The sequence below is a fragment of the Garra rufa genome, chromosome 18, assembly GCF_049309525.1.
Source record: "Garra rufa chromosome 18, GarRuf1.0, whole genome shotgun sequence".
NCBI lineage: Eukaryota > Metazoa > Chordata > Actinopteri > Cypriniformes > Cyprinidae > Garra > Garra rufa.
The window spans coordinates 28,069,032-28,081,980 of NC_133378.1; the positions used below are offsets into that span (position 1 = coordinate 28,069,032).

At 33.9% G+C, this 12,949-nt stretch overlaps 1 protein-coding gene across 2 annotated transcripts in view; it reads right to left on the reverse strand.

The window, feature by feature from the left end:
* Positions 1-10,486: 10,486 nt before the first annotated feature.
* ctnnbip1 (catenin, beta interacting protein 1) overlaps positions 10,487-12,949 on the reverse strand; it is a 33,094-nt gene continuing 30,631 nt past the window's right edge. For both annotated transcript variants that reach the window (XM_073823401.1, XM_073823402.1), the window contains exon 4: positions 10,487-12,328. In XM_073823401.1, the coding sequence (XP_073679502.1) occupies positions 12,270-12,328 (59 nt within the window). In that variant the 3' untranslated portion in view covers positions 10,487-12,269. The remainder of the gene's footprint in view (positions 12,329-12,949) is intronic.

Consider the following 12,949-nt stretch of genomic DNA (forward strand, 5'->3'; position numbering starts at 1 on the left):
TCCTGCCCTCACCAGAACCGCTCTAGAGACCTAATTAACTGTCTCGCACAGCAGCATCAGCTGATCTAGGGCCAGTTCTACCTATTAGACAAATGTGATGTACACCAGATTGAGAACAGAGTTGCTGATTCTAGTTCAGTCGACTGAAATCCATGTTGCAATCAATCTTTTAGTGGTAGAAGTGTTCTTGTATTCCAGCGTTTTTACTTGTTGGTTTGTGTACAAATGCATGAGCCCTGCAATTTTAAGACACTGTGTCAAATTAAAAGTAGTTAGAGCTAGAAATACATTTTGACAATTCAACAGAATAAAATCATGTTCTGAAATGTTTGCAACAGACACCACTGTCTGTACCTCAGCGTGTTTGGATGCTGCCTGCAGCATTTAAAACTTGCAGAATAAAGGTGGTAAAAGGCTGAAAAACTCTGGTGTAAACAATTTTCACTATAGTAAATTTACTAGTTTTTATTATTATTACTACTATTGTTAGTATGGGTGTCGCGATATACTGGTATTGGCAATATTAGGCAAAATTAATAGCACACATATGATGTGTTGAGAGCGTTAAACTCGAGAATATAAGTAATAAAACAAATGATTTTCCAGGAAATCCCTTATATGGACAAAGGCATCCATCTCAGTATTGCCAAGTCTGGTTTTCCCGGGGAATTGGGCTACTTTAACGCTGTTGTCGTGGGTTGATTTTCACAAGTTGGAGCGACCACAATAGAGGGTTTGCACTTACGTCACGGTTTGGTCAGTTACCCAGATGTACGGCCATATTGGTGATACTCGGATGTAAACAACAGCATTGATTGCATGGTTAATGTACTACTGAATACATTGTTCTGCTAATTTATCCTGTCTAAACGACAGACAAAAAACATGTGGAAGCTGCTAAATCATATAGAGAAGGACTTAATAAGCAGAAAGGGTGCAATATTTTGACATACTAAAGTTAATAGGTGGTAAAAATACATACAAGCAGTATTAATTAAGATATTAGCCTAATATTTCAGCTTCCTGACTGGATTCTAGATTCAAGATTCTAGCCCTGGAAATACTGGTTTAGTTTGGCCAGCCACTACCACCCTCTGTTCCTCTGTAAAAAAATCTGCACTCTTCTCCTTGATTTGTTATAACTTTTGGCAGTTTATAGTACTCCAAATGTTTTTTCCAGTCCGACCGATTAGTACAGCCCCAAACATGACAATAACTGACCGCTTTCAGCAGCAATAATCAACAAAACTTCGAGTTTCGTTCGGTTCAGTGCCATTGTTTATGTTTAGTGCCACCAATATGGCCGATTGATGACACGTCATGAAAACACTCTTATGAAGTGATATTTAGCCCCTGGAATGCAAATTTTACCAGGAGAACCCCAACAAAAATTTGTATTTTACCCCTGGAACTCGATTTTTATCAGTGGATGCCTCTGAAACGCGATTGGGCAAGTTTTAAGTTGCAAGGATTTGTTGCAAAAACCTGGCAACCCTGATCCAGCTGTCATTGTAACTGAATAAAATGCAGAAAGAAATGTTTTGCATGATGAGAATCAGCACACGATTATAACTGTATATGGTTTATCTGTGTTCTTCAAGCCATCTCAGGTATATATGGATTATGCATATGGATAATGTATAATATGGATAAAGTATATTTATATTGCAATGCTAATCGACATAGTCTTTATCACTGTATAGAATACTACAAAATAAGAATCAGTTCATAGATAGAAGTTATTTCAAACACTCGATCGACACTATAACGCAAGTTCGGAGTAAAATATGTAGTTATTCTCATAAATTGTCTTTGACACGGTGCTAAACTAAAAACGGTTAGCATGTTAGTCTCTTCTGTTTAGTGTAAAGGTCATTGCACACTGAGTTTTTTAATTTTTTTCATATTCGTCAACCTTTCCTATCAAAATGCTTGCGGATGCCAAACCGCAAAAAAGAACCTGATCCAAATTTTTTATGACGCAAAGAAGTTTCTATGGCAGCGTGTAAACATGATTGACACGACGTGAGGTCGTATTTATTTTTTAACATGCAAAAATTTCTGACGAGAATTTCGGACTTCTGAGAATTTCATTTTGCATGCAATGGTGTGATTTACTGGTCAATAAATAAATAAATATTAATTTGACTGATAGCATGATTTATTTATTAATTATTTTTATTTAATTTTTAAGATTTCTATAGATTGTTATTGTGAATTTCTGAGGCGACGATAATTATGAAAAAGTCTTATATTATTACAGCCATAGTTGCTAGCAAATTTTGCAAATAATTACAGCAAGTAACGCATATATATATATATATATATATATATATATATATATATATATATATATATATATATAGTATTTAGTATTTCCCTGTAAAATGTACTCCAATAATCTTTATATATCAATAATATTTATATAAAACACATTTATGTATTCTTTTGTTTTCATATTTTAAATAAAAGACAAAATTCAGGTACTATTAAAACTAGTATATTTATTAAAACGAAGAAGAAGATAGTACTATTTTGACTTTTTTAGTACTATTTTATTAACTATTTTACTTTTATTTTTCCTTTGTTGTTGTATATTAATACATATTAATATTATTTTATTATTAACTTTTTTTTATGTTTCTATTTTTATTTACTTTATTAGTTTTTATTAGGAAAAGAAGTGCTATGTGTAAAAATACAAACCTAATGCAGAAGATACAATTAAACTGCATTTAATAAAGCCAAAAAAGCTATGTATTAATATTATTTTAGCAAATATTTAAGTAAATATTAGTTTCCATCATGAATTTAATTAAATTGCATTTTTTTTGCTTCTTGTCTAACGCTAATAAACAAACACAACTTTTGCGTGTTATAATAAATATAAATGTGTATATGTAGCCTATATACAAAAATATTGTTCAGTTCTGTTATACTGCCATGTAAACTGCCTATTCAGCATTTAGTCATCTCCCAAGCTGAAATTTCTCTTAAAAACAGCTTTCAGACTCACAAAGTACAGATGTGATCCCATAAAGAGATCAAGATCCCACTTCTCAAATCAAATCTCTTCGATTAAGAAAGGTTTCTGAATGCTGATGTGGTCTTTGTGATTCCTATAGAAGCACATTTAGTCATCCTGACAGACACTGATGGCATAACACGATCTTTTTCTGAAGCTCCAAATGTTCAAGGCTATATAAAGATTGCCTAGTAACGCACACACTAGATCTTATAATAGCAGTAAATACGTGTGATCTAACATATACTCCTATCAGCCCATATTAATGAGCATATCTCATGTTATCCTGCTCCGTCAACACGCAGCTGCTTGTGGAGAAGTGTGTCTCTGTGGAGTTCCTGGAACAAAAAATTCAGGTTAATAAAAGACCTTCGGCTGAAGCCTGACCGCTGCATAATTAGCATGCAATGTGCTGTATCTATGGCAACCGCAGAGACAATCTAAATGAGATGTTACTGGCCCTGACAATATCAACACATTCTTTTCTATTAGTGCTCACACTGATATGGGAGAAAAGCTTTCAAAGGAAGCTTAGTTTTATATGCCCATATGGTCAATAACCTCAACCATATATCACCTATCTACTGTTTTTCCTATTTTCTACTGATATGCTTATTTTCCCACACACGTCAAACCTCCGCTGGAGGTGGGAGGACATCCTGATGGCAAAAGCAGGAGACAGACGGGTGTATGAGAAGGCCATAGGTGGACAGGACTCATTATGAAAACACCAGGGATGATGCATACCATCCTGAATGCTTTATATTAACGCTTGTAATTAAGTCTCTATATAAATAGGACGTGCTAAAATGAACCAGAAACAGCGTCAGCTCATGTGTGCATCACTTCTGTGACAATTTCTAAAACGGTCACTGTCAAAAATATAACTGGAAAGATGGAAAATCATGTCTTTACATCATGTGCACAGTTCCAGCTGTGTAAAATAAATAAATAATATAAAATGTAATAAAATATATACTAGGGTCAAAGACAAAAAAGGGTTTAAGCATAAAAACAATAAGTGTAATACTGCTTTAATTTGTTGTTTTTCAAAAAAAAAAAAAAAAAAATTAATTAAATAAAAAGATTTCAGTTTAATTGAATTGCATTTTTGTTTTTGTTTTTGTTTTTCTGAGCAAAAAATAAATATCATACACTTTTCTAATTTAATTTACAGAAGACACCCACTAAAATGTAATTCAGTGTAACAATCTTGTCAGGCATATTAACAAACAAAAATCAATTTATGACATATTAAAAGACAAATTACTCTTTTTGTCAGTAAGATTTTTTACTACATTTAAAACAATACAATTTAATATGCTCCCTTATTCTTTTATATATTTTAATATGTACAAGTCAGAATAAGCAAGTTGTTTTAATTTTGACATATATATTTTGTTACACTGAATGACAAAGTAACATTATTTCAACCAAATTTTGACATTTTATTCTCCAAAAACGTTAAAAGTAGACACTTTACTTACATTTGTGACCCTGGACCACAAAACCAGTCATAAGGTAAAATTTTACAAAACTGAGATGTATACATCATATGAAAGCTCAATAAATAGGCTTTCTATTGATATATGGTTTGTTAGGATAGGACAATATTTGGCCGAGATACATCTATTGGAAAATCTGGAATCTGAGGGTGCAAAAAAATCAAAATACTGAGAAAATCACCTTTAAAGTTGTCCAAATTAAGTTCTTAACAATGCATATTGCTAATCAAAAATTACATTTTGATAGGTTTACAGTAGGAATTTTACAAAAAATCTTCAAGGAACATGATCTTTACTTAATATCCTAATGATTTTTGGCATAAAAGAAAAATCTATAATTTTGACCCATGCAATGTATTTTTGGCTATTGCTACAAATATACCCCAGCGACTTAAGACTGGTTTTGTGGTCCAGGGTCACATTTAATGTGCTTTATAGACATAAAATCACTTTTGTAAATTTCTTTTGACGTGGACATCTTAACGTCTTTGACCCACTACCATATAAAATATATGATATAAAATGTAAAAAAGACATATTCCTGAAACATTGTACTGTCAGAGAGGCAGTGTCTAATTAAATATGCACTGATTTGCACATATTTCCAGAACAGAAATCAAAAATCATGTTCAAAATTCTTGTTTTATTATATTAAAGGTAAAGGTTTTTTTTTTTTTTTTTTATACAAAAAGGCGCTATGATTTCCACGATGCAGAAAATATGGACGGAATAGCCATAAATATAGCCATGAGTCCAGTCATAAAAACAAAATTTACTGTAAAACGTGGAATGTCACGGAATTTGCCAAATTTTGGATGAATAAATCAAAAGTAGGTCAGTACACTTTAATTAAAAACGCGATATGGACTACAATATGCGGATATTAAGCCGCAAAAATAGGTTTGGATTAACTTGTGACAGATATATATGACTTAATGTATTGACAGAACCATTACTAATAAAATTATTATTAAAACATTTTTAAGGAAAGATTACCAGAAAAAATATTTACCAGAATTTATCAAAAAAAAAAAAAAAATGTAAATGCACAACACAGCATTTCTGAAAAAAATTAATTCATTTTTTATAAAATCAATTAATTAGATGTGCTTTTGATGATTAAAATTTAATGAAACTATTAAAATAGAATGGAAAACAAAAAAGGAATTTCATAAATGTAATTTTTGCTCAACTTTTAATAAATGATTTTAATAATGATTTTTGATTCATATTTTTTAATTTAACCATTAAAACAGAGTATAGAAAAATTGAAATGGAAACAGGCTTCATAGGGCCCTAGATTTGAAATAACTCCTTCGATCACTCCATAAATCAAAAACAACTAAAAAAAAACTGTTATATAAATAGACTAAAATGTTATAGAAATCATTTTAATAACAGCTATATGAACAAATCCCCCTGTAAAAGATGGAAATTTAAAATAACAAATAGGAAAAAAAACTGTTTGGTGTATGTACAGTAAAAGGTGAAGTGAAAATCTTTCCACATGAGAAAAACTCCTGCCTTAAAGCATATTTTACTCTTAAAAAAGGAAAGCAACTGAAGTAAACCTATACTTTAAATATTTGTGATGCAGGTGATGGCATACAAAGAAAAAATATAAATGCACAACTAATGTACTGTTCTATATCCTTTCTCATTTCAATAAGTGCGATATGCTTGTTGACCAAACAAAATGTTCATTATGTCCACCTGTGACTATCCACCTTATTTTTCAATGTGGAAGTCAGCAATTTTCTGGTAATGTGTGAGAATTCAAGTTCATTTCGCCGTAGGGAAATAACAAGAATAACAACAACGTGCAGTAAACGGTAAAACTGTTTGCACTACAAACCACTGTGTTCAAAATGAAGGTAATACATTAAAATAATATAGTAAGACACACCAATTTGCAATCAAGCTGCAAAACCAGCTAAAATGACGGATGACACCAGAAGCCAGACACATTTCATTTGTAAATGGCTGCACCCACTCTTACAGGAAAAATAAGGTGGATGACTTCTCCAATTTATACATGCTATCCAATTGATGATGACAGTGTATAAATGTCAGTAATAAATCATTCTAATTCTATAATTGTAGGTGGATTCTAACTAGACTAGACTGACAAAAAGAAATCTGCTACCTCAAATTAAACAGATTCCAAATTAAATGCTGCATAGTGATTATGTAAAAACTGTCAAGTTATCCTTTTAATTATTGAAGGAAAGAACTTATGCAGCAGATGGTCAGACTAATGTGCTCTTTGTGATCCGGCACAAATGAATGCAGACGTCTCTGGTTGAGTGAGATGAGACGCACCCAGGATTAATCAGTATGGGTTGAATTCTTGCTTCTCATTTAAACAGAGAGCAGTCTGAGGACAAGAGACTGAGAGTGAAAAAACAGTGGCTCTCCACCCACATATGACTCATTAATATCAGCCAAATCCGTAAAGTATATGGCTGAAAACAATGAAGAGGCGTGCAGGAAGACGATGGAGTGAACGAAGCAATGTTTAACTCATCACAGAAGTGATTTACCTTGCGATTTACAAGTGCAAGCAAGATATTGCTTGAATATCATCAGTGGATGTGAGTGGTAACACATGAGCTGAGGTGTGGAGTAACGTTAGTCTGAGCATGTCAGCGTCTTCAGATCGTTTGAAATTAAGTGGTGAAATTATTGCCAGAAGGAGATAGTTCAGATAACATGTTGAGTCCTGCTCGCCACGCAAGCTTATTAAATAAACTCAGGCAGTGGGTAGATATTCACATGGCTCTAATAATATGAGTTTTTGCAGTAACTTAAAGCTACTTTATTTTGCAACGTGATAATTTTTGAATGTGCGTGACTTCTGCTAACTAAAATGTAAACGGGATTTGCGCTTCAAACCGGTGTGTTTATGATTATAGAATAAAACAATATAACGTTAATAAGTATACCAGCTCAAGCAGCATAATAGACCGTTATTACATGGAAAATAACTGGCCAAATGTCACCGGAAGTGGCCGCACCCGTTCTCACGTTAACATTTAGTGGATACGTTTTCATTAAAATGCTTTTCAGAAGATGAAAGCTTAATTATTTAACGATACCTGCTTCATGGTGGGGTTACTGTAGAAACACTGTAGAGTTCTTGCAAGAGCTGATGCTTACTTTTATACACTACTTTTTACTTCACAACATTTCACAAATCTTTCAGTTCTTTGTTCTTTAAAAGGGAAGAAACCTACGCGATAGCGGATAGCGATGTCCAATTCGCTCTTTTGAACACTTATTTTAATGAGCCGATTGAATCGGTTCACGAATCAAATAGATGATTCACTTGTGAATTCGGCTTATCCAATCGATTCACGAAGCGTGTTCGATCCAAAATGAGCTAAGAACCGGAAGTAATGTGTTATCCTCGATGATGTTCTCGAGTGTTAACCATTTAATCTCTTAATAGAATCAACTTTAATTGTCTAAACAAGTTTAAAAGTAAATACTTTTGTACTTATATACCAGTATACATCTAAAATAAGTATTTATAGTTTTACTGGTGAAATATTTCATTAGGGTATTTGTACTTTAAAGGGATAGTTCACCGAATTAAAATTCTGTCATTAATTACTTATCCTCATGTCATTTCAAACCTGTAAGATTTTTATTCATCCTTGGAACACAAATTTAAATATTTTTTATAAAATCTGAGAGCATTCTGACCCTGTATAGACAGCAACCCAATGCAAATACCATGTTCAAGGCCTAAAAAGGTAGTAAGGACATCGTTTAAACAGTCCATGGGACATTTGTGGTTCAACGGTAATGTTACAAAGCTACAAGAATACTTCTTGTGTGCAAAGAAAACAACTTTATTCAAGAATTTCTTCTCATCGTGGTACTCTTGTGAACATGTGTTGAAGTCTATGCAGGCTCAGAAATCTCTTGGATTTCATCAAAAATATCTTAATTTACATTCTGGAGATGAACAAAGGTTTTACGGATTTGGAACAATCTGAGGGTAAATAATTACTGACTGAATTTTCATTTTTGGGTGAACTTTTCTTTAAAGATTTGTGTACTTCATCTATCTCTGATTATCTGATTTTGTTTGTTTCTCAGAGAAATTATGCTTTTAAAGAATCTATTGTGCTGTTGTAACTCATCATCGCTTTCATTCTGCACTCATATCTCCCCAGACAGTATCAGCACAGCTTTTAAAATCAGCCAAAAGGCTGGGCTCCATTCCGAGCATACAGTATGCCTACAAACCATTAGCCAGCTTTCTCTAAACAGACATCATGAATATTCAAGTTACGTTTTAGGGCAAGAAGTTTCATATTGCAGAGATCTGAGACGTGCGTACAGTCTCAGGCAGAAGGAAAGGGACCGAGGGGTAAACCACTTTGCGTCTAATGGATCTGGGATGGGCACACATTCATCCAGTCAGGTGACAGAGCTGTGTGTCAGTGTCATGCTCTGAAAATGGTGATCCAATTGAGGATGATGCATTCCCATTTAAATTCCACAGCAGCTGGCGCTTCGCTCCCACAGCCAGCCTCCTCTAAATCACAGGATTTGACCATCTGTGGAAGATGGCGGGAAAAGCACTGAACAGATGTTGGTTATTATATGGGGAAACATACAGCAGAAGCATGTATACTGTACCCTCACTTCTGGCTTCAAAATACTATAATGCAATGTACACTCAAGTCATTGCTGGTAATATTGTGAATAATAGTGATCAAATAGAGAACCAAATAACAAATGTTTATTGTACTTTAAAAACCCAATCATACAGTTGAGGTCAAAAGTTTACACACACCTTGCAGACTCTGCAAAATGCCATTTTACCAAAATAAGAGGGATCATAAAAAATGTTATTTTTTATTTAGCACTGACCTCAATAAGATATTTCACAGAAAAGACGTTTAGATGTAGTCCACAAGAGAAACTAATAGTCGTAAAATTCACCTGTTCGTAAGTTTACACACTTTTGATTCTTGATACTGTGTTGTTACTTGAATAATCCACAGCCTTGTTTAGGAGTCCCTTGTTTTTCTCCTTCAGGTCCCACAAATTCTTTGGCTTTTCAGCATTTTTGTGTATTTGAACCCTTACCAGCAATGACTATGATTTTTCAAGGATTTTTGAGGTATTGAATATCAGTGTAAATTTACCTTATTTTGTCTTCTGAGAAACATGTAAGTATCATCTGTAGCTTCTAAAGGGCAGTACTAAATGAAAAAAATATATATTTAGGCAAAATAAGAAAAAATGTACACATCTTCATTCTGTTCAAAAGTTTTCACTCCCCAGCTCTTAATGCATCACGTTTCCTTCTGGAGCATCAGTGAGTGTTTGAATCTTTTGTAATAGTTGCATATGAGTCCCTTAGTTGTCCTCGGTGTGAAAAGATTTTAAAATCATACAGTCATTGTTGGAAAGGGTTCAAATACACAAAAAAGCTAAAAAACGAAAGAATTTAAGGGACCTTAAGGATTTTTTCTATAGAACACTGGGCAGTTTAACTGTTCAGGGCAAACAAGGGACTCATGAACAACTATCACTAAACAAAACATTGGTCCATTAATATAGTTTGGATGTAATGTCGCCTTCTAAATAGTTAAAAATGGCCCATTTGTTTGTTTTAAAACCCAAACAGGAAGCATGCAATATGATTTATCACATTGCATTATGATCTGCATGTGCATTTTCGTTGAAAACATTGTTTGCGCATCCATAATCTATTGTGTCCTTGCTTTTGTTTTTCTTATGCTGGCATCTTATCAGAACCCAGAGCAGATTCCAGAGACTCCCACAAAGAGAAACAAAATATGCCCTTATTATGAGATCTTCCTCTAGCTTAGTTCTTATCTCACACATGGAAGATTCAAAACACCACAGTCCTTCATACTTTTTTTTTTAAGAATAAATACCAATGGAAACAAAAAACGTTCAATGCAGCAGGCAGTTTTCAACTCCTTTAATGGTTCAGTTGGTATAGATTTTGGACGCATTTAAGTCAAGGGACGAGGCTGACGGCCATAGGGCATAAAACAACCATTCAATTGAATTTTTAAAGAATAAAAAAAGCAATTTCACATTAAATAGTTTAACAGCTCAAGCGAGTATGGACAACATGCAGTGAAGTCAATGAATTAAAACAAGAATCCAGCATGACATTCAATGGATGTAAAGCTCAAAGGCCACAAACCCAACCTGAAACGAGTGCATGTAAGACACGATCGTATGCTTCTGATGTTAAACAACAACAACAACAACAAAAAATGCATAGACAAAATAAAGATTTAAAGTTAAAAAGAAACCTAATGCATGTTTCTGTCATAATGGACAAGTAATCTTGATGACTGAAGACATTCAATCAATCAAATACTTATTGCTGATATTAGCGAGAACTATAAAAGCCAGTTTTAAAATGTTTAATGCAGCAAGGCTCTTGTGACCATTACAGAGCTACTCGAACATACACCAGAGACCACAATGCAGGCATGCGTCATTTCAAAACACTAAGATACAATAATTATGTTAAGCAAGTTAACAAAACATGAATACGCATTAAATACTGAACATGAAATAATGTTACCAAAAAGGTCAGAGGCCAAAACACAAAATTGATTTCATTAAACTACTAATAGAAAAAAGGTTTGGTTTTCATTCATCGCAGGAAATCACACAAGCTTATATTATCTTTCAACTTCAATTAGAATAACTAAAAACATGTTTCACTAGCACCACTGAATGAGACCAATATATGCTGACGCATACTCACATCCAAGTATGGCACCTCCTGTTACAACGCTTAAGGCTGAGGCTTTCCGTGTAAATTTGTCGTTTTCGAAAACCGTATTAAAACGTGGTTACAAATCAGAATTGAGGTTTAAAAGGGGTCTGTGTTTGTCTACATTAAGACATTGAAAAAATAAATAAGGACCTAAGACATTCATTAGATACCTTTAGAAATATTTGACATAAAAACACAGTTGGCACAACTCGTTCACTTTTCTACTTTTTTCTCACGTTCTGTACAAAAAATGCTATGAAATTTCACATTAATCCAAACATCGAAAAAAGAGATCATGAAACATCAGGTCATTTGTGTACGTTGCTCTGTGAGTGTGTGCTTGTACTGTATACGGGCCTCGTCCGTTTTGACAATTCAGTATCCTCCACAACATTAATGTTATTTTGATGAATTTACGATGCGAACGTCTAATAAACAAATCAAAAACCCTGAAAATAATAGCGTAAACAAACAAACAAAAAAAAAACAAACATCTACCTGCACAATCCTGTGGACAATAAAAAAGAAACTACGTACGTAAAACAAAAAGAAATCATCTGTAATAACATAACCCATAAGGCGATTTATATTCTTTCGTAGTTTGACCAGACAAATGAAGCTCTTGGTCCATTAAGTCTTTCATGGGAACAAATATAAAACGCCACTTACGGAAGGATGGTGAACAAGCTAAACTTAAAAACCCAAATCAAATATTACCCGCCAGGACTCTTTCTGACTCGTTTGCTGTAAGATCGTCAGGTAGTGCGGCCGCAGGGCCCGATAGTGTAACAGGTAGTGTGAGGAAGAAGAGGGGAAAGGGGAAGAGAAGGGACGTGGGGCAACTGGCATGCAGCAGAGCCCCGCCCCTCTCTCGTCTCAGGCTCCGCCCTCTCCATCCGTCGACAGTGTTGTGTTGTGTTCAGCTGTAGTGACTTGGCTTGGCGAGAGGTCACTGTCTCCTGTCCTCTGTCTCTGATCTTGAGAAGGCCATCACCACATCTTCAGCTCCTGGAAAAAGGACAAAACAATTAAAACTGGCAATAATTGTAGATTGCCTTCGGACATATTCACACATTATATGCTATATGTGACCCTGGACCACAAAACCAGTCTTAAGTCGCTGGGGTATATTTGTAGCAATAGCCAAAAATACATTGTATGGGTCAAAATTATTGATTTTTCTTTTATGCCAAAAATCATTAGGAAATTAAGTAAAGATCATGTTCCATGAAGATGTTTTGTAAAATTCCTACTATAAATATATCAAAATGTAATTTTTGATTAGTAATATGCAGTGTTAAGAACTTAATTTGGAGAACTTTAAAGGTGATTTTCTCAGCATTTTGATTTTTTTGCACCCTCAGATTCCAGATTTTCAAATAGATGTATCTCGGCCAAATATTGTCCTATCCTAACAAACCTTATATAAATACAAAGCTTATTTATTGAGCTTTCATATGATGTATATATCTCAGTTTTGTAAAATTTAACCTTATGACTGGTTTTGTGGTCCAGGGTCACATATACACAGTGAAGATCAAAAAAAATTCAAAGCATTTCAACAAAAACCTTTACTTTGCAGAAAACACAGTGATCAAAATGAGAGAACAGTAACCACTATAGCACGAC